The 22,542-nt window shown below is 41.9% G+C and overlaps 1 protein-coding gene across 2 annotated transcripts in view; it reads right to left on the bottom strand.

Annotated features, from left to right (window-relative positions):
- MRTFA (myocardin related transcription factor A) overlaps positions 1–22,542 on the bottom strand; it is a 112,840-nt gene that overhangs the window by 23,240 nt on the left and 67,058 nt on the right. For both annotated transcript variants that reach the window (XM_054988798.1, XM_054988797.1), the window contains exons 3-5: positions 3,975–4,030; positions 1,859–1,934; positions 969–1,130 (exon numbers count right to left, since the gene is read on the bottom strand). In XM_054988798.1, coding sequence (XP_054844773.1) covers positions 969–1,130; positions 1,859–1,934; positions 3,975–4,030 — 294 coding nt within the window. The remainder of the gene's footprint in view (positions 1–968; positions 1,131–1,858; positions 1,935–3,974; positions 4,031–22,542) is intronic.

A 22,542-nucleotide genomic window follows, 5' to 3' on the forward strand; every position in this document is an offset into this window, starting at 1 on the left:
AAGTGAAGCTCCTTCACAACAACTACTCACATTCTTCCACCAAGCTGCCTCAAACATTCTCTCCTCTCGACATCACAACTGAGAGGTATGTGATAGTGCCTACACAAGCTGCAAAGCCCAGACTGCTATTAGTACTTCTAGAATCTGCACAGAATCTCCAGTCTGAACAAAAATATTCCTTTGTTTTCTCAGATGTTCCTTCCTGTGAAATACAGTAGGGGCACAGACAAGATCCTTTTATGGGTGGACCATCAGCAGAAAAACTTCCCATGGTCAGAAAAGACAGCATCAGGAATATTATAGAAAACTAGACCTGTGGAGTGCCCTCACATGAGGTTTATTTGTAGCACTTTCCAGCACTTTCCTACTGTCTTCCAAATAGGATGTATGGTCTTGAAGCAACACACACACACAACTATTTCTGCCTATTAATTTGTAAAAGAGAATACAGCAACCTGCTCAAACCAGTCTATAAAGAGGAAATTAGCTACTCACTTCATGCAATTCCTTAGCCTTCCCTTCTTGCATGAGGAGAGCACTCACTCCCCACATCTGTCCAAATTTGTCTTTCAAGGATCCAGTCTTTTGCTCTCATCTTGTTTCTACCTGCTCCCTTGTGTTGGCTTGCTTCTTTCCCTGACTGGCCCAGAATCTCTCAGATTAACAGATGCTAACAAGTAGATGGATTTTCAGGTTAAAAATCTAAATGCACAAGCTGAAGAAGACAACAAAACCTTATTACAGCTCTTAAGTCAAGAGGATCATCCAGAACCTGACTACTCCAATAGCTTTGCTATAATCCTACTTGTATAAGAGTGTACTGTGCTTCTAACTGAAGCTATCCTGAAACTATTCTGCTTCTAACGAAGGCTACAGTCAGAATAGCATTTTCACATTTTGAGAACTGTCCAGAACCTGCCACTGTCTTCAACACGTGCACACAGACTTCTTCTTGCCACCAGTCTTACCGATGATAGCTTCCTTCAGGCTCGATTCCACAGGCAGAATGTTCTTCTCTACCAACTCCATAGGGCCTGGCCGCTGGGCAATCTTCTCATTGAGATCGTCAGCCAGCCGGGCCCTCTTCAACTTCAGCTGCTTGGCCTGCAGGGAAGGTTCAGCAGATGTCTCTGCTCGAGAAAAGACAAAACAACACAATCAGTCTGGGACACATGGATGCAATCACAACCTACCCTCTTCAGAGACAGACCTCAGGCTGTATAATAAGCTGGAGAAGCTCACTTCTGCAGCCCCCTGCAACATGAGTGACACACTGACACACACACGCACGCACGCACACGCACCGGTTCCTTAAACACTTTTAGTCAAGCCTTTAGTTCAGAAGTAGTAGTTCTAACCAACTACACTTCATTTTGCTTTAGTCCTTTTCCTCAAAGCTATCTCAGGAAGACCACAGGACAGATACTTCTAAAGGAAGGTTATAAACATTGTCAGCAATGCAATAGTACAAGCTACGTGCCAGAAAAACATAGAAAGCCATGTGTTGTGCTATGTCTACTCCTGCAGTACCATGCCAGGACTGCGGAAGAGTCAAATGTAAATAAATTATATGAACATCACAAGCAATTAAGACATCAGTCCACGATGAGTAACAAGTTTGTTTGAATGAGTAGCCTATCAGACCTATAATCACTTAAGCATACATCATAAGCACACATGGACAGGCAAACATCTTTTGTGAGCAAGCAGGACAATCTTATCTGCAAGGAAGTGCAAGAATTGGTTCTCAATTTCACAGTCCAACTTCCAGGCCCTATTCCCACCTCTCCATTAATGCCACATTGTTAACAGTAAAGAGGGAAAGTTTACTATACTAGTTGCCCCCTAGGGACCATACCTTCCAGGATGTGCATTCTCACCAACTCTGATCTCTCTGGCCGGGACCGGATCTTCCGTTTCAGATAGTCCTCTGTCTACAGGGTAAACAACCAACACATGCTGATGCCAAGGAGAGCAAACAAATGGCACAAAAATTTAATTCTAAAAAATGCATCTTGGATTGTGAGACATGGCAATAGCTGTTCTCTCAGGCTCTTATTAGGCCTGCCACTGGAGAATGTAGCAGGCAATGAATCATCCACTGGTTAAGCAGGCTGATTCTACAGTACTTAACTGGGAAAAGTGAGGAAAATGGGTTACCAAACTTAAGAGGCAAGTGTTGTTTGAGATGCTTACACTGTAATATGTTAAATATCTGTTTTCAGGGCTTTTTTCAGGGGGAATGCGGGGGAACGGAGTTCCGGCACCTCTTGAAAATACTTAGCAATAGTGCTTGAAAATAATATGATTTCAAAGAATTCCGTGTGTTTCTTCCTCATTTCCTTCTTGAGAGTTCCGCCAACACTTTTCCCAGAAAAAAACTCGTCTGTTTCCAAGATGTTTTCAAAAAAAGGAAGGGGAAGGAAAGAAAGAATTTATTGATAAACAGGCAAAACCAGCCCCATGTCTTGAAAGACCAGTCTCCATATATTTCACATGGCAGCAAAGTTTGAATTGTTTCACCAGGCTCCAGTTCTGATGGCTTTAAATTAAAATAAATTAAAATAAATAGTCCAGTAGCCGACACATTCACACAGTAATGCAATGGTTAGATAATCTGACTTGCGTCTTGGGAACCCAGGTTCAAACTCAATTGCCATGTAGCTTGTTGCGTGAGCCTGGGCCAGTCACCCACCTGATGATTGTTGTGAGAAGAAAATGGGAAAAAGAGACTGCCCTGAGCTCTGTGGAGGAAGCATGGGATGAAAGTGTACTTTTAGATCATCACCCAGGACTCCAGGAGGCCCAGAAATCCCCAAGGCAGGGCACCTGTTTTTAGCTTCTTCTCCTTAGAAACCCCCCAAATTTTTCATTTAGTTTCTTTTTTATCAAGCCAATGCAGTAGGCATTGAAAGAATCAAGTAAACTGGCAGACAGGTAAAAAGGGACACTATCTCAGGTTAAGGGCTTTGGGTTTCAGACTTTAATTCAGCTGTCCATCCATTCCATTCCATAACCTTTATTGGCATAAAATACAGTAAAACAAAAGATGAAGGAACCTGAAATATAAGTGCCCAGGAGGTAATATAAAATTTCAACCAGTCAAAAACCATGGTGAAGTAAAAACAAAATTAAAAAAAGATACACAATAAGATCTAAGTAATGTGAACTCCTGCCCTTAACTTGCGTACATGTGACAGAAACTCAGCGACTGATGCAGTGATTTCGGGGGACTTATAGGATAACAAAAAAGTTAATTTAGTTATTAATCGTGGGCTTTGCAAAAGACAAAAAAGGGTAGATTAGGTGGTGACACAGAGAGGAATAATGAGGACAATGAAGAAGCATTATGTTGCACGGAATCAGGTTCCTTATAAAAGCAAGTACAGACTCTTTCCTTATAGGAGATACCCTTATATATGCCTGTTAGGACAGCCAAGGGAAAGAGATTGAACCTGGCTAGTATGAAGGTTCTACACTGAGGGGATTACCAGATTGGACAAGTACTGGGCCACAGAATCATGTAAAAAAGAAAGACCACGGAAAGGTGGGGAACAGACTCCAGAGCAGCCAGCAATGATTACTTGGGCTTCAATGTCTCATATTCTCCTTCAGATAACCTGAAAAATGGCCATTTCTCCGGAACTGTTTATTTCTTTATTTTATTCAACTTATACCCTGCCCTTCCCGCAAGCGGGCTCAGGGCGGCTTCCAACAAATATACTTGTTAAAATGCAATAAAACCCTTATTAACACATTAACATTCAGGCACCATCAGACAGAATATGATGTTGGTGTTGGACAGTGTATGTCGATGGTATCATTCACAAAGGAAAGGGAAGACACAGAAACTATCATGTCATATCTCATCAAGATGCCCAAGAGAAAATCAGTAGCTTAGAAGGATTTTAGACCCAGATTTGAAGGACACTACAGACACCCGATATAATAAATATTAAAAGTTAATGGCTTACCCTGGCCCGTTCTAAACTCCTCCTCTGTTCATGAAATGCAGCTGGGCTTTTCAGAGCTGTTGGGAAGATAACCATGAGTTAATTACACAAGTTGGTCCCCTCTGTTTCTAAATACGACCCATGCTACTTAAAAGTCATCCACCAAGGTACAAAGTGTGCTGAGGGACAGAAGTGTGCATTTAAAAAAAAACCCCAGGAAATCCAGATTTTGGGGGGGGGGGGTTCAGGAATCTCAAAAAATAAATAAATTTGGGAAAGATTCTCTCATCTGTTAAGACATATCAGAGAATCCCAGATTTATTTGGACATTATTCCCTATAGGGAAAAGTAGCTGGGGGCTATCTGGGGGGCCAGAGGTGGCATTTTTCAAGAAAACTACACCAAATTTGCAGGGAGCCTACTCCTGACTGTCTTCTAAGACCAACCAAGTTTCAGGAAGATTGGACCCCAGAGTACAATTCTATGGGCCCCTAAAGAAGGTGCCCCAGCCACTCTCTATTGTTTTCTATGGGGGAAATATTTCCAAGTAGGCTCTCAGGCAGAAATACACAGGGGCAAGGCAGACAGTGGCCAAAGGTTCACCTCCAAATGCAAGAGGAAGCCCAACAGAACCAAACTGAAACACAGGAATGGGGGGAATCCAGGGGTCTGGATCCAAGTTCCTGGATCAGATTCTGGATTCTCTGATTTGATTTAGGAAAGTCGGATTTAGCCAGATCAGCAAAAATCTGCCCTTTTCTCCCACATCTCGGATCTTAATTGCACACCCCTACTGAGGGAACTCCTTCCTGCATATGTTTAGCACATGGACCAGGTCTTTAAGTGATGTAAACCTGTATCTTGGTGTTTGGCGAACCTAAGCAGCTGAGAATGCAGCCAATTTTCAAAGATTGTTAAGAATACTCTGTTTTAAAAGATATACTATTATTTCAATAAATGCAACCTTTCCTCTATTAGTCTGCAAAAAGAAATGACCACTATACAATTTGATGGAGAATGTAACAAAACGCTTCAGCACCAGGAGAACAAACCGCACACCATACAAGATACATGAAATCTGCTGATGTTTGCTCTTTCACACTGCCTATAACTGTCTGCGTATATTTGGATGATTCCCCAATCTAATTTAATCAACCATAGTGGGCTCACACAAAAAGAGAAGGGAAACAAGTCAAGTAAGAACATTCATTGGATAAAACATGTAAGATGTTTTAGTCTTGTAAATCTGAATAGGATCGCATATCGATATATTGCACATAGTTTATAAGAGGTCATAACCATGCATTGTTGAAAATGTTTGAATAAATAACTGGTGAAATAAACTGTATGATATGGAAATAGTGGTATAAAGTTAAGATAAGTAGAAATGATCTTTATAGCTATATTAAGAAATAAGCTGAGATATCATAGTTATAATGAAATAAGGAGCCCTTTCCTTTTGATCTTTAATTTCTATTATTAAACAGTAAGCAGGAAGAGGTATGTATTCAATTTGTGCAGCACAGATGGAAAATATTTATCAATCAGATTTAATAATGGCTGTAATCTTTATCTGAATTAGGACAAATTTTGAGAAAAATTATGTTTTTTGTACTCTGTATTTCAATAACCCTTGTAGCGCAGTTTCATGGTTTTTTCTGACCGTACCATTCCCTCCCCTTCTTTTTTTTTCTTCTGTACCCCTCTTTGTTTTGATAAAATAAAAATTTTTAAAAAGAAAGAAAAAAAAAAGAAAGAACATTCGTTTACAAACACATAAAGGAGGCAGAAAATCTAATGAGCAATTCTGATTCACAATGAGTGTTTCCTCTCTTTCTGTCACTCCCTCTATCTGTCTCTTTTCTTTCTTTCCCCTCCTCTGTAGCATTGCCAAGACAGGTCCTATGTTAAAACACTGATCAGCTGTTGCCCAGCACTGTACACATTTGAAAGAATCCTTTGGCAGGACTTCCCTTAATAGATTCCAGTAAGCTCACTAATAATACTGATGCCTGCCAATGCAGCTTTCCTCAACACATTACGGTAGGTAGTGAACATCAGCTGTATCTGGTATACAAGAGTACCGTTATCTTTCCAAAGACAGCAGAAAAAGCAAGAAAGAACGGGATGTTATGCAAGCAATTCACACTAACACGCAGCCCATATTACTGCTTATGAAAGAGATGATCAAGACAGTATTTATATCAGTGTACTGAAAATTGTGGATTAGGGATTTCACCAGAACAACACCCCAAAAATGCAAACTGTAACAGCAGGAACAACTTGCATAAAATATATTCAATTAGGATAATAATCATAACAATATGTGTCAAAACCTGCCCTGATCTAGACTGGACTAAAGATGTGCACACAAAGGGGCATCTCCATCTAAAGTGGAGAGATTTTCAGGATATTGTTATAATATGTTGTACAGACTGCACTGAAAGAACTGCAAGACTATGGTCTCTTAACTGTTCAGAATTGACTACATTACACAATAGTGAAATCCATTTTTTAATTTGGTATTATGTATTAACTGAAAGAGGTTCAAATGGATCTTTTCAAGCTGTACACATTTGTATACCAAACCACTCACACACTCTTAATTTCATTTTTGTGTGCACTACAGACTTAAATGCATCTGCATCTGTAAAAGTGTCACTCAAAAAATGCCAAAACAGGATATAATCTGCATTTTTAAACACCCTATAGTAAAAACATATGGATGTAGCAACGTGGCCAACCTTACTATCTTGGACCTAGTCAAACAAAACACATTTTTAAGCTGTTCTATGTTTTGTGTTGTTTTATCGACTGGCACTGTTTTATGTTTTTATCATGTTTTATATTATAAGCCGCCTTAGACAAGTTCACTGGAGAGGAAGCACAGAAATATTCGAAATACATACATAACCATGCTGTTATCTTTCCATGAACACCCCAAAGATTTTAGCCTGATTTATCATAATCTCTCATTGGTATTCAGAAAAACACTCTGGTTTGTACCTCTCTCCAGCTTTGGCTCTAAGACAAAGCAAAGAACTTTCATATTTGACCTCTGAAAATGCCAAAAGGGAACAAGTCTTTCTTTACTTCCCCCTCAATGTTTTCTTGGAAGGAACTGATATCTGAAAAGGATCACTGCAGCAGTATCAGACTTCATCCAAACTAACTAAACAGCGTACATTTTTCTCAGCTGCATAAAAAGTACATAATAAAAGTCTTGGCACTGTCAAACCATTCTATCATGTCAGTTATGAGGCCAAGAGATTTTTTCCAGCATGAAGCCTTAAGACGTAATTTTCAGTGACTCTTGAGAAATGAACTGTCATTATTTTCAGTTTTCAGTTTTTAAAAGTTTTAATCTTCAAGACCACGGAGAAGAATTTGAAGACATGTTGAAAATTGCTGGTAAAACACAGAAAGTATCCACATATATGATTTCTTGGTCAGTTAAGACAATCTTTTAAAATTAAAACTTCTGCTTTGTAATGTGCCTATTTTGTTGACAGACAAGAAAAGCAAAAACATGGTACTGGCTTTATATGGGCAAGTAAAAAGCTGAAGATCTATCTATAAATGGCCCAGAGTAAATGGGGAAAAGGGGAATGTGGAATCCTCAGTTTAAGACTGAACTATCATGTAACCAAGTTAACCAACTGGGTACAAGATGGTGGTGACTCTTCTGTTATTTGAATAATCTTATATACTTTACTGTGGATTAACAAAACCCAAAGTAAAAAAAAATTACAATCATAATAAATTTATTAACACCATGTTGAAGAATTAAGCATGGCAGAAAATCATACCACTTGTTTCATTCTTGGCCTCAACAGTATGAGAGACCGGTAGGGATGTGTTTCATGGAATTTCCAAGCCAAAAATATACACAGAAATCACTGTTTCTAATTATTCCTTAATTTTCTGAAACACTAACACACTTGGGAATATTGAGATATCTTATCTGAAAATATCCCGGTTTTGGTGAGTGTGTTTTGAGCTCTGATGCTTATCAGTCATGCAGCATGAATAAATAGTTTTGCTTTTTTATTATTATTATTCTATTGATTTCTTGGACAACAGTGTTCCTCTCTTCTAATCAGACCCTTGCAAGAGAAGAGCACAGAGCACTCCTAGCCAATCCCAAGTTGAAGAAAGCTGCCATTCTCCTTTTTCTGTCCTTTGTGGGGTGGAGAAAGTTTTTTCCCCTCTGAAAAGTAGAAAGCTTGAGCTTGTTCAGGGGCCTGTAGAATTGAAACCCTTTGTCCAGTTTGCTTGAAACATGAAGGTTCCTTCCTGGACAGGCAGAAGCTTCCCTGCAATTTTGGTGACATTTGGTTGAAAAACAATGACGACTCCAGCTCCCCCCACCCCCGCAATCTCCCATTCAGAATGGACATAAAATTGCAATGGCTGAGGGGAAGGTTATTCAGGGACCTGTGGAATTCAAACACTTTGCCTAATTTTCTTGAAAAAGGGCATTCTTTGAAGGACAGGCAGAAGACAGCCTGCTGCAATTTTGGTAGCATTTGGTTGAAAAACAATTATTCCCTCCCCCCCGCAAGTACCCTATATGATGTAATGTAATGTAATGTAAATTATGTAAATTATAATGGTGGAGGGATGGCTTGTGTATGGGCCCGCAGAATTTGAACACTTTGCCCAATTTGCTTGAAACTTGGGGTTCTTTGAAGGACAGGTAGAATATATTCCACTTCAGTTTCGGTGACATTTGGTTGAAAAACCACAACAGCCCCCTCCCCCTGGAAGGGAAGAATGAAGGTGCAACAATGGCTGGGGAGGGGTCTTATAACAGAAGCCTTCCTCGCTTTGTGAAAGGAAACAAGAAACAAATTACAACAAGGAAAGATGGTGAATACAGAGTTTTCAATAGAAAGATTAAAAAAATTATTGTCGGTCAATGTAAAAGTAGGAAAAGAAATAAGTGCAGACAGCTTTGTTTTTTAAAATACTGGTGGCCAACTGCTGGCTGCAGCTTGACAGCCATTTTAGAAATTAGAAGAGAAAACTTTGTATGGCTGTGCAGAGAGAGACTTACTTTGGGGGTCTGTAAAATCAACTCCCTTTATTCAATCTGCTTGAAACTTACAGGGAGCTTTAGATTAGAGAGACGACTGTTCTGTGAAAATTTGGTGCCATTATCTTTATATACAGCTGCTCCAGATCCTTGTATACATTCTCCATTGAAAATAATGGTCCTGGAACTCCAGAACCCGAAAAAACAGACACATTTGAATCTGTACTGATAATGTCCTACCTAGAAATAAGCAATCACAGTAAAAATCCCCCACACCCTGGAGTCCAGATCTGAGTTATAACAAAAATTTCTTGATACACAAACCTAGACAGATCATAAGATGAAGTATTATTCAGGCAATTCTAATCTATAGGAGAAATATAGATTAACTTGCCACACAGATTTAATGCTTAATGGCATGATTCTCTTAACAAAAATTAACAAAATGGACAAAAAATGACTATTTATATTTCAATATCTTCAAGTAAAAGGCTTTGGGCACAGAAACAGGATAATGAAATGTGACTGAATTTGTCAATTGTTTACTGCAGTCATGTACCAGCAAAATAAAACATACAATATCAAAAATATTTACATGAGACCATTACATAGAAAAGATTGACTTTATTAATGCTGGTCCTCAGGATCGTTCAGGGTTACAGTTAGTTAAGATTTTTTTAATGTATTGTATTGTATTAGAATTAGAATGTGAAAAACCTATATATAATATTAAAAAGTGGCAAAAGGATTTACCACATAACAAACAAGCTGAAAGTGTGGAGATTTTTATATTCAAAAGGATCTTTGCTTCTTTTAGTTTAAGAAACAGAACAAATTGCTTTAAGAGAATATCTTTGGCAGATAGTTACATAAAAGTAATTCTGGTGGTTGGTGATATTGCCATGATTGCAAAGTTGACTTCTACTATATATACTGGAAATGTAAAATACTTTTTGATTCGGTTTCGTTTTCTCGGCCATGTCGGACGCTCCTCTCCGCAGGTCCGGGAGGAAGCGCCCGAGCACCCTGACCGGGTGGCTGATCTGCGAAGATTAGCCCCCAAGACTCCCAGTGAGGGAGGCAGGGTCCGGGACGCTGCGGGAAGAGCCCCCCGAAAATCAATGCGGGGGGTAAATTGCCCGTTTGTCCCTATGGAGGCCGGCAGACGTGCGCGGCGCTTCGAGTGCTGCCGGGCCATGGAAAACGGCAAAGAGCAGAACTAGGCGGAAGCCTGTAAGTAAGCGAATCCCTTCTGTTATTACAAGCGCACGCAAAGGAGTGGTGGGATCTGAAGCTAAGAAGGCTCGTTCTTTCCCTTCGCTGAGTTTCAGAATCTGGCTGGCGGTCCCCCCCCCAAAATGGCAACGAAAAAACAAAGTCCCGCTCTGGGCAAGTCAATCTCAGCTGCCCTGCAGGGGAAGGGAGAGTCGCTCGAGGAATTGGTGCGGAGGGCGGTTATCGAAGCCATAAAACCCTTTGTTGACAAGCTGAACGAAACAGATCAAAGGGTGGGCTTAATTGAGAGCGAAGTGAAAACCATTAAGGAAGCAGCGGGGGGGCAGAGAAGTCTGCTCGGGAAAGTGCATCACTCGTGAAGGCTACGAATAAAGAGTTAAAGCTGGTGGAGAACCAGCTGATCGGGCTACAAGTGGAACGAACACAGACAATTTTGCGCCTCCAGAACGTGAAAGAGGAGGAAAATGAGGATTTATGGGGTCTGGTCTCGGAACTATTGGCGACACCCGCGAAGGCAACTAAAGAAGAGGTTAAAAGCGCCATTTTGGAAGTCCGCTGGGCTTCTTCAAAATATGCAACGAAGCGTCAGCTGCCTCACGAGATCATCATCGATTTTTCATCTAAAAGGATCCGAGACACTATCCTATACAATTCATATAACGCGGATCTGGACTTTTTGGGTAACAAGGTTAAGATACTGAAAGACGTCCCATTTTTAGTTCGGAAAAGACGTTTTAAGTATAAAAAACTCGCAGCTCTTCTGAGGGAACGTGGAAAAAAGTACAAATGGCTATTTCCGGAAGGAATCTGGTTCAGTTACAAAGATCAAGCTTACAAGATATTATCAGAAGATCAACTAAGGGATTTTGAGGACAAAAATCCGGAATTTCAGCGCACCAAGCAAGAAGAAAAGGAGAAGTCTGAGGGGGGGGGGAAACGAGCACTGCGGCTGCAGTTGCTCAGAGAGAACTGCGTCCGGGACCCAGGAGGGGGAGGAAAACTTAATTTGAATTTGAATTGTAATTTGCATTTTGTAAGGTCAACCACTCCATCAATACTATACAAAGCTTTAATTTTTTTTAATAATGGCAGTATGAAGGGAAAGCATTCTGTGTAGTGTAGTTGTTATATGTTGTTGTTGGGTTTTTTTTCTTTCCTTCCCTTGTTCCCCTTTCTTTCCTTTGTATTGTTAGTTAATGTAGTTAATAAAAAGAAAAAGAAAAAAAAAGAAATGTAAAATACTTTTTGGCAAATGGTGTTTGATATGATCGTGTACAACAACATATTTTAAGACAGAATTTTTCTTTTTTAATGATATAAAAATTAAAGTTCCCAAGAACTATCAGTAATAGAGATGGGCACAGAACGAACCACGGAACAAAATGCTGTAGAGAATGGCTAGTTCATTTGCACTGAAACAAGTGGTCCACAGGAATGCGTGTTTATGGAACAAATGAATTTTTCCAGCCATTCCGTGGACGGGTTCAGATTTTCAAAGACCCCGTGCCAGTTTCAGCCCATCGGCTGAACCCCGTGCGGGGTCTGTGAAACTGACAGCCCCTGAGCAGGAGAAAGGGGCTGTCAGTTTCACAGACCCCAAGCGGGGTTCAGCCGATGGGCTGAAACTGGCGCGGGGTCTGTGAAACTAACAGCCCGTTTCTCCTGCTGCCCGGGCTGTCCGTTTCACAGACCCACAGCACGGGGTCTGTGAAATGGACAGCCCGGGCAGCAGGAGAAACGGGCTGTCTGTTTCACAGACCCCGTGCTGGAACCGGCGCTGGGTCTATGAAATGACAGCTTCTTTCTCCCGCTGCTCTGGCAGCAGAAGAAAGAAGCTGTCATTTCAAAGACCCAGCATGGGAACTGTGAAACTGACAGCCCATTTCTCCTGCTGCCCGGGCTGTCTGTTTTACAGACCCACAGCGCGGATTTGCAAAACGGACAGCCCAGGCAGCAGGAGAAATGGGCTGTCAGTTTCACAGACCCCCGTGCTGGAACCGGCACAGGGTCTGTGAAAATGACAGCCTCTTTCTCCTGCTGCCCAGGCTGTCAGTTTGTCAGTTTCACAGACCCCGTGCTGGAACCGGCACAGGGTCTGTGAAACTGACAGCCTCTTTTTCCTGCTGCCCGGGCTGTCAGTTTGTCAGTTTCACAGACCACATGCTGGAACAGTGCGGTGTCTGTAAAACTGACAGCCCCGGCAGCAGGAGAAAGCAGCTGTTATTTCACAGACCCCGCGCCGGTTCCAGACCCCACGCCGGTGTCTGTGAAATGACAGCTTCTTTCTTCTGCTGACAGGCAGCAGAAGAAAGGGGCTGTCTGTTTCAAATGCCCCGCACTGGCTTTCACAGCCGGTGCAGGGCAATTGAACTGCCACGGAACAACGAACCACGAACTGGGAAAAGGTCAGAAGTTCGTGGTTTGATGTTCCGTGGAATGCTACAAACCATAAATCATGTGGTTCGGGGTTTTTTTGTTCTGTGCCCATCTCTAATCAGGAATTATTATTAAATGCACTAACAACAGGTAGATTGCTTTTTGCAAGACAGAAAATCTCCCCTACAAAACAATAATGGTTACTTATGGAATTATTTGGTGAAACTTTAAACATAGAAAGGTAAGAAAACTTAATGAAGTTTGGTCTCTCTTGGTGGTAAATTTAACAAATTACACCTAATCTTAATTTTATAATGAACAGTAATTTATTTAGTTAGGGGTGTAGTTGGTTTAATGAGGTCAGCAAACTTATAATTAACACAATGAACATATTGGAATAATACAGTGCTTGGGACCGTATTATTCTAGCTTGTTTGATTTATTGTGTTTTTAGTATTTATTTCTTGTGTAATTATTTAATGTGTATAGAGAATTCCTCTCTCTTGGACACATACCTTAATGTGTTGAGGGGGTCTGAGCTTGTCAGTAAAGATAAGAACAACACTGTCAGAGTCACTCAAAGTGGAATGGGCAAAACTGAATCACCAGACTAAGATGCATCCACCTCCTTCAGGAATCAATGGTCAGAGCAGCGGAAGAGAAATGACAATTCTAATGGTGGTGGGGGGTAGAAGAATCCTTGAAGATAGCTATTGGGTTGCAGCAGTAGTGGAAAGTGATACTGGTGGAGAAGCTTTCATAGATACTTCAGCTGACTTTGGTTAGTACTGCGCCGAAGAATACAATGGTAAACCACTTCTGATCATCTCATGCCTTGAAAAACCTATGATGAGACAATCTAAAAGGGAAGAAGATATAGTGCTGGAAGAAAAGATCCCAACATCAGAAGGTACTCAATTAGCTATTGGGGAAGAGCAGAGGAAAAGTACAAATACTGCTTTTCTTAATGATGCAATCAGATTAAAACCAAAAGGACATTCAGTTGATGTGAATGGATGGCAAAAGGACAGTCCAAAGCTGTATGATATACATAATAGGAACATGGAATGTGCGAAGTATGAATCAAGGTAAATTCAAAATTGTAAAATAAATGGAACGTTTAAACATTGTAATTTTGGATGTGAGTGGACTGGATTAGGACATTTTCAGTCAGAAAATGACAGTGCTTTATTCTGGAAATGAGAAACTCAAAAGAAATTGTGTTGCCCTTATAGTAAAGTGAGACATAACACAAGCAATCACAAGATATAATGCAAATTCTGACAAAATAACATCAATCAGATTTCATGAATAGCCTATCAAGATATTCATCATTCAAGTTTAATTCTCAATTACAGATGCTGAAAAGGAAAAAATCTCTTTTAGGCACCAGGCCAAAATGTTTGTTTTTACTCAAGGATCTGAATTAAAGGTTTGTTCTTTTTACATCATTTTTACAATCTGCTTCTAGCCTGAGAACTTTTCTAAGGGACTAATTTTAAGCTGCTCAGTGTTTTATGCTGGTTCTTTTCTCTGGTTGGGTTTGATATGTTGGATTTTAATAGTTCATCATTATAGTTAAAGAGTTTTATTATTTTATTTTTGTTATGTTTTAATTTGAAAGCCACCTCAAGTAAGTTTTTTGGAGTGGCGGCAAAGAAATACAATAAATAAATAAATAAACTACTAATCTGATTTGTTAGGAAATACCAGAGCATTTACAGATTGAAAACAGACTGCAATCTATTAAAAGTATTACTACCTGTCCGGGGTTTACAGCCCAGCCCCCGGACTTACCTGGAGAAGAGGGAGACCCTCGGGAGACAACTGCCCAGCTGCCTCAACAGACAGTGGTCCGGGGTTGAGCAGACCTGGCACCCCAGCAGTAGATTCAGGGTGCCCAGAGGAGCCAGGAAAGGCAGCACAGTCAGCGGCAAGTGCGGGAGGGGGAGAGCAAGGCTGGGGAAGCGCAGCCACGCCCAACACCAATGGACAGGCAGCTCAGACGCCGGCCGGGGCAGCACCTCGCGAGCAAGGCCAGGGAAGCGCAGCTATGCCCAGCCCCAATGGGCAAGCAGCTCAGACGCTGGCCAGGGCAGCACCTCGCAAGCAAAGCCAGGGGAGCGCAGCCATGCCCAGCCTCAGTGGGCAAGCAGCTCAGACGCTGACCAGGGCAGCACCTCAGGAGCAGAGGTAGAGACGGCCAAGGTGCATCACCTGGAAAGGCCCTGCCAGCCCTGTCCTGCAGAGAGGACTAAGGGAGAAGGGAGAGGGAAGGAAAGGAGGCGCACCTGGGGGGAGCCTCAGCTGGGATACATTCACATTTAACTCTGCCCTGCTAGAAAGGCAAGGAAGGCCAGGAGGTGTCAGTGGAAGGGAAGGAACACCTGAGGACAGACACAGCTGGGCAGCATCAGGAGAAGGAAGGAGCTTGGAAGGAAGGGCGGGGGCAGATAAAGGAAACCCTATAAATGCTGGTTCAGGAGAGCGTTCGTGGTGGGTTGTGTTGGAGTGGGAGGAGCAGGTTGAGCAGGCCAGCGAGTGGACTGAGAGGGAGTCTGGGTGAGGTATACCGCCCCTCCTTCCACAGAGCAGGGTCCTGCAGTATCCCTGACGCCCCTTGGGAGTCAGAGCTGGGCATGCCAGCACCCCACTCAGCAGCACCCGTGGCAAGCTGACACTACCCACATGGATAAAAAACTAAACAAGTATTTTTTACTGAAAACTGACCAAATTTCTAACCAAAACAGCTTAACAATAGGAGGGCAACAGAGAGGTTTAGTGGAGAAAGACTAGTTTGCAACACAAGGCTGTGCACTAGTACTTCTGAATTTAAAGGAATCACACAGACCTGGGAAAGAAGCAATACCGGTATCATAAAATTCAGGCAAGACAGATTATACAGAATTTATCTATGTAACAAATTGCCATTTAGATAAAAGGAGGTCAGACAGTATAATTAGATTTTAGTAGAATATTTTCAATCCATTAGAATTCATCAACCATACTGTCAAGGCATATATTGGCACTGTGAAGGTGTTTGAATTCCTTTGGTTGTAAGACAGTAGGAATGAATTTTTTAAAATGACATCCTTAATTTATTTTTCACTTTATCTGTTGCACTAAGAAAGTCTGAAGCCAGGGTCTCATATAACAGTACAATCACTAAAAGCCTGAAAAATACTGCATGCATTGGCTCAGAGTCAAATTATATATACTAAGTAGGTAGCTGCTTGCTGGAAATGGCAGCCATGCAGCGATCTCCTCTCCATAATATCTGTTGGAACTTATACCCAGGTGTTTTTAGACTCTGGACTTGATGGCAATGTGTTAATTCAAATGCAATGCTACAGCTTGCTTTGGTGCACCTTCTGTTGCCGCTGAATTCATGAGCTAGGACCCTGGTCTTCTGCCCCAAACTCCAGCCCTGGCAGCACCACTGGTGAAGAACACTCATTCTATGTAAATTTAAAAATAGTATCTTGTTCTGAAGAGCTTTATCTTTCCTTTATTTAACATTATCTACCATTTCCAAAACCACATCACATTCATGACCCATTTCTGGTTTAACAATGAAAGGGTTGGATCTGTGGGTTCTCTTCAAGGGAAAAATTGTGTTTCACTATGTTCACTACGGTGAAAGCATTGTGCATAAATGCAGTAATATATGGTAAATACAAGGTGGGAAACATGCCGCCTCCTTGCTTTATTTGCAAAGTTACATTACAATCCAAGTGGATATTATTAATCAAAGCTGATGAACAGAAAGTTAATGTAAACATTCCTTGTATTGATTTAGCAAGTTGTCAAGCTACCATTAGAACAGACATACCTCTGAGTTGGATACTACACAGCTGAAGAAGAAATTTCTCACCTACCCCTTTCCCAAGCAATGTTTGGTAATCATCAAAAAGGCAATGCTGGGAGCTGGTGGACCAGTACGGACACAAAGCCATGTGAGAGATGGCAGTAAGGAAGGAACAACAAACAACCTCACACCTCCTCTCTCCTCCGCCAATGGCACTTCTGCAAATGCAAGAGACCCTTATTATGCATGGCATAAGAAGAGAGGGGCTGGTTTGCCTGCTCCCTCCATCTCACTGCAGCCAGCTGTGTTGAATGTTTACCCATGCAGACCCTCCAATCCCTCATATCAACTTTTTGGCATTCAGAATGGGCTACTAAGGGAAGAAGATGGGAAATACTGAGCTCTGTTAGTGTGGATCCTCTACCATTGCACAGGATCCAGCTCTCTGCAACAACTGATTAAAAAAAACAAGGAACAGAAACTGCAATCTAAAAAGGATTGCACCTAAAACAAGGCTTCTATCTGTCATGGAACATTAAGATTTGATACTGAAGAAAGAAATAGATTCTGAAACTCCCCCAAATATGTTCTAGATTGTCAAACTTTTAGTGTGAAGGTGGTCATAAATATCTTAATGATGCTTTAAAAAAACCTCCTTTCTTCCTTCTGTGTCTTTGTTCCTCCAGCATTCTCAGACACCACAAAATATTAAAAGGTACCCTGTAACATTTGTTATGTGTGACCCTGAATGACTAAACCAGGAAGTACCAAGTGAACAGCAGTAGTATTAAAAACAACATTATTTCTGGGCCAAAGGTCACTGGCTTAGCCTTATAATGGGAACACTCAGTACATTAAACTTGGCATAAATCATTCTTCAGGATAGCTTTGCTGCTCACATTTAACATTAACTAAATTATCTTTCCCATCTGGCTCAAATGGTGAGGAAGCAGAGAAAAGAGTACTTTCTTTAGTTGATAAAAATAATGGAAACCGTCTCAGAAAGCTAATGTTGCTTGCCACTGCTTCTTATCAGTCTACTCTTGAAACACACACACGTAGAATCTGCTTCAGATTGTGAATAAATATTCAGAGTGTGAATAATCCACAGATTAGTGTCCAGATGTAACACACTAATTCCACACTTTCAGCAAATTTCTAGGAAGAACTAATAAGAGTTACGTACCCCGCTGGTATTTAAATTACAGGACAGCAGATTGTTGCATCCCTGCTATTAAATCAGTTTAGTTACAGCACACCATTTCTGAAGAATGCTATGTACTGTATGTATATTTTAGATAGTTCATATTATCCAACAGTAAATCTTTGCAACAAAGGAAAATACTTGCAGCTATTCTACATAAGAATATAGTGGCCATGCAGTCAGACCACTGGTCCACCAATCCAACATCTGCTTCATGCAGTGGCCAACCAGATGCCAGTGTATGAATAGGATGCTAGATTGAAAGACCACTGTAGTATTGTGGCAGAACACCGGTTGCAAACTTAACAACAGCAATGTCTTTCTCTCCACCATACACTCTTGAGTTCATCTATCCTACAAAACTCTCAAAGCTGTTCTACGTGCCTTCACGTTCAGTCTTTTGTGTTTAATCTCCAAATATAAACATAACTATTATCTCCTATATTGTACCTAGGATTTATTGAATCTATGTCACAAAGCAGGAGGAATCATGGTTAAGCTTGTGTGATGGAACAGAAAGAGCCAAGGACGATGATAAACAAACTATTCTATGTCAGCAGCTATAAGGGCCTTAGGGTGGTAAAATGCAATAAACTTGGCATCTAAAGCCCTACATACAAGACAAGGACAGGCCACTGCTGAATGTTATTCATTTGCAAGTTCAATTACAAATATAATAGTGAATAAAATTAAGGATGCTAAACTAAATAGAAGCTTTCAATGACAGTATTTTCTGCTGAAAAGCAGGTTGCTACTTTCCATCAAAGGCATTCCTGCACTGATCACAAAGAGGCACTACAGAGCAGCAAGCTTCGTTCTATTTTTCCAAGGCAGAGAAAAAGATTTGACGACAACCACCAGAACACTCTGTTTGCTCAGGCTATGCTTTCACAATCAATCTCTGTGGATTTCCTGCCTGCTTGGTGGTTTTCAAGTGTTGACAGTATCCAACAACCTGCAGAAAGCAAAATGGAAGAGCTCACAACATGTATTTCAGGGCTATCTATTTTGAAATTGGGTGTAGGATAGATGTCTCCAGTGGTTTTACCTCAGGATTATATGAAACATATCCTACCATACAAGCATGCAGTGCTGCTGTAATATTGTCTTGTATAACTGCATTTTGAAATGCAAAGAACCACTCAGTGTATGCTGCATGCTAGTATAACCAACAGGTTGCTCAGTAAAACAGAGCTGCACTTATACTAATAACAACAACAACATTCGATTTATATACCACCCTTCAGGACAACTTAATGCCCACTAAGAGCAGTTTACAAAGTATGTCATTATTATCCCCACAACAAACACCCTGTGAGGTGGGTGGGGCTGAGAGAGCTCCAGAGAACTGTGACTAGCCCATGGTCATCCAGCTGGCTTCAAGTGGAGGAATGGGGAATCAAACCTGGCTCTCAAGAATGAAACAACGAAAACACAGTTACACTTACCGTAACTGCTGTTCATTGACATCTTCTGTGCAGCACACGTGGGACTGCACATGCACAGGCCTGCCAATTGGTAATTTTTTTTTGGTAAGTCCGCTAGGGGGTGCTCACCTCCCAGTGCGCATGAGCGAGCTTTCCTGCCAAAATGGCAGTGGGAGGCGGCACCCCCAACCCGCCAGTTCTCCTGAGCTGCCGGTTCCACAAAGGTACGAAATAAAGAACACAGTGGGGTAGGAGGGAGGGTATGTGTGCCTGCACAGAAGACATCAATGAACAGCAGTTACGATAAGTGTAACTCTGTTTTCATTGTCAGTCTTCTATGCAGTCCCACATGGGAGACTCACAAACTTCTTACCTGGAGATGGGAGTGATCTTCACTGAAACAGAGAATGGAGCACAGCTTGTCCCACTGCTGATTTTCTCCTCTCCATCACTTCCAGAGTGTAGTGCCTCATGGACATGTCCAGCAAAGACCACGTTGCTGTGCTGCATATGTCAGATAGTGAAACATCCTTCAGGAAAGCGGTGGAAGACATCTGGGCCCTCGTGGAGTGAGCCCGTATCTCCAGGGGGCACAGTAGGTTAGCCATACAGTAACGTTGCCTAATGGTGGAAGTGACCCAACGTGAAATAGACTGAGCAGTAGCTCTGTCTTCCTTCTTAAGACCAGCATATCAGATAAATAAACACTTGTCCTAAATTCCACATTACGATAAAGTAGAAAAGCATAGCCCTCCGTACGTCTAAGGAGTGAAGTGCACGCTCAGATTCTGAAACTAAGTTTGGGGAAAAAACAGATAGGACAATGTTCTGAACTAAATGAAATAGATTCGAGACCTTAGGTCTGTACTTAAGGTGAGGTCTCAAGACTACCTTACCACTGTGTATTTTACAAAGAGGGGGGGTCCAAGCACAAAGCAGCTAGCTCACCATACCCTGTCGTCTGTCAGCAGATCTGGCTCCGACCCAAAACAATGACATCAACCCTGAGACAGATGCAACATGTATTGGAACCAGATTTTCCTGGGCCAGAAAGGTGTTATTAATATAATACGTGGCCTATCTATCTGGATCTTGCTGACTGCCCAAGCAATCAAGGGAAAGGGGGGAAATGCATAAAAAATATGTCCCAGGTTATTTGGAAGGCACCTGCCAGGGAGTTGTGCCCTATTCCTCCCCTGGAATAAAAACTTAACGCCTTCTGATTCCCCTCTTTTGCAAAAAGGTCCACTTCCGAATAGCCCCAGTCATCAAACACAGGGTCCAGATAAGTGCCTGTTACGGACCATTCGTGGTTTTCTGATCTTAATCTGCTCAGCATGTCTGCTGTCACATTCACGGTGTCTGGAACGTGTATGGCCTGCAGGGAGATGCCTCTCGCAATGACCTGCTCCCATATCATCATGGATTCTTCGCAATTGTCTGTCAAGATCTGAACCCTTTTTTGCCGGATACTATCTGAAAAGGCTATAAGGGCATAACGAATGGCATGTAATTCCAGCACGTTAATGTGTAGTTGACTCTTGTGAGTCAGCCATCTCCCATGCGAACTCAGAGACCCACAGTGTGCTCCCCACCCAGACATGGAGTCATCAGTAGCTACAGACATCAGTTTGTTTAGCTCCAAACTCTACACCCTTAAGCAAATTCTGGTCCTCTGTCCACCATGACAGGGAACTGATCACCCTCCTAGAGATCGAGTAACCCCTACTCAAGTCTTGAGTTTCAAAGTTATGTACAGACAGAAACCACAATTGAAGATTACACATGTGTAATCTTGCCAAGGGGGTAACAAAGGTGGTAGCCGCCATCAACCTCAGTAAGGTTTGGATATTCAAGGTGGATTGGAACCTGCACCATTGAAAATGCTTTACCATGCAGCCAATATGTCTAGCTCTGTCTACTGGAAGGAATCCTCTATTTACAGTCCCATCTAAAACTGTCCCAATAAATTGGACCCTTCTAGATGGTGTTAGGGATGATTTCTTGAAGTTTACAATCAAGCCCAACCTGTTGCAGGTGTCAACTACTATATGTACTCTTTTAGGGTCTCATCAGATGAGGTGGTTAGGTAAGGATACAGAAAACAACCTTTCTTTCTCAGATAGGCAACTACTACGGCCATACATTTAGTAAAGGCCCTAGGGGCCGTAGAACGGCTGAAGGGTAAGACCTGGTACTGGTATAAATTGTCATTGCATCTGAAATGTAAATATCACCTATGTGAAGGGTGTATTGAGATGTGAAAATAGACGTCCTTCAAATCTAACACCGTAAACCAAGCAACCTGCTTGGTAGTAGCTGTAGCACCATGTTCAGTGTCACCATCTTAAACTTTTTCTATTATATATGTTTGTTAAGTTGCCTGAGATCCAGAATGGACCTCACACTCCTGTCCTCCTTTTCTACTAAGAACATGTTTGAAGAGAAACCCCATTGCAGCTCCCCGGAGGAGACCTGTAATATTGTCCCCTTGTCTAGTAGCTCCCCTGTCTCTGTTTGCAAGCCCTCAGAAGAGGGATGTGACGCAAAATTAGGGTAAGTCAGGTAACATTCGAACTCAATTTTATAACCAAACTGAATGATTTGCAAAACCCATTTGTCAGACATTATTTCTTCCCATGCGGGGAGAAATCTAGCCAATCTGTCTCCAAAAACGATTGGCTGTCGTGGCCCTAGTCAGAACTGTTTCTCTCCAGTCACCACCTTGTTGGAGGGGGGCTGCTGACTTTGCCAATTGCAGTTGTTAGACTGTATCCTCTGAAACTGTCCCTGCTGGGGCTGCTACTGTCAATAAGTATATTGAGGATACGATTGGTATCTAAAAGATCTTTCTTGGTAAGGCTGGAGTTGTGGATGTTGTTGACGGTATGGGTACCATTGATTCAGAGGGTATTTAGGCAGCACTCCGTAATAACGTGCTGTTAAGCAGTCCTTTCTCTTTTGTGAGAGGTAATCATCTGTCTTAGATGGTTTGCTCACTGGAGATTGAAGTGGCTGCAGTAGATCCCAAGCCTAAGGACAAAATCCTGCAGAACAATCCTTCCACTGTGGAGTTCCCGATTATTGAAGGGTTCGTTGACATGCTCAACCGACCTCTAAAAGGTCTGAGGGCCTCTATAAGGCTAGAGAGGATATTTGCGCCTTTTTGTTCCAACATCCTCCTCCATCTTCACTTGTGATGGAGGTGATGCAGACGCGCTAACGACAGGGCTCCCACCGTACCCCATCTGACAAGGAGAGCCGAAAGCTCGACGCATTGGGAAGAAGTTGTATTCCTCCGCTGCTCTCAATGTGAAGATTGCAAATTACACCGCAAGGTCAGCTTTGAGATGGATTCAAAGAAGCCATCAACTGATGAGACGGGTTTCAGATCCAAGACAATTTGGTAGGTGTCAAGGAGGTCCTCTCTAGAGCCTGGGCAGCTGCCGTCCCTGATGAAGAGGGGGAAAGAATTTTCGGTGCATCGGAAGCCTTCATAG

The sequence above is a fragment of the Eublepharis macularius genome, chromosome 9 (assembly GCF_028583425.1).
Source record: "Eublepharis macularius isolate TG4126 chromosome 9, MPM_Emac_v1.0, whole genome shotgun sequence".
Classification (NCBI taxonomy): Eukaryota; Metazoa; Chordata; class Lepidosauria; order Squamata; family Eublepharidae; genus Eublepharis; species Eublepharis macularius.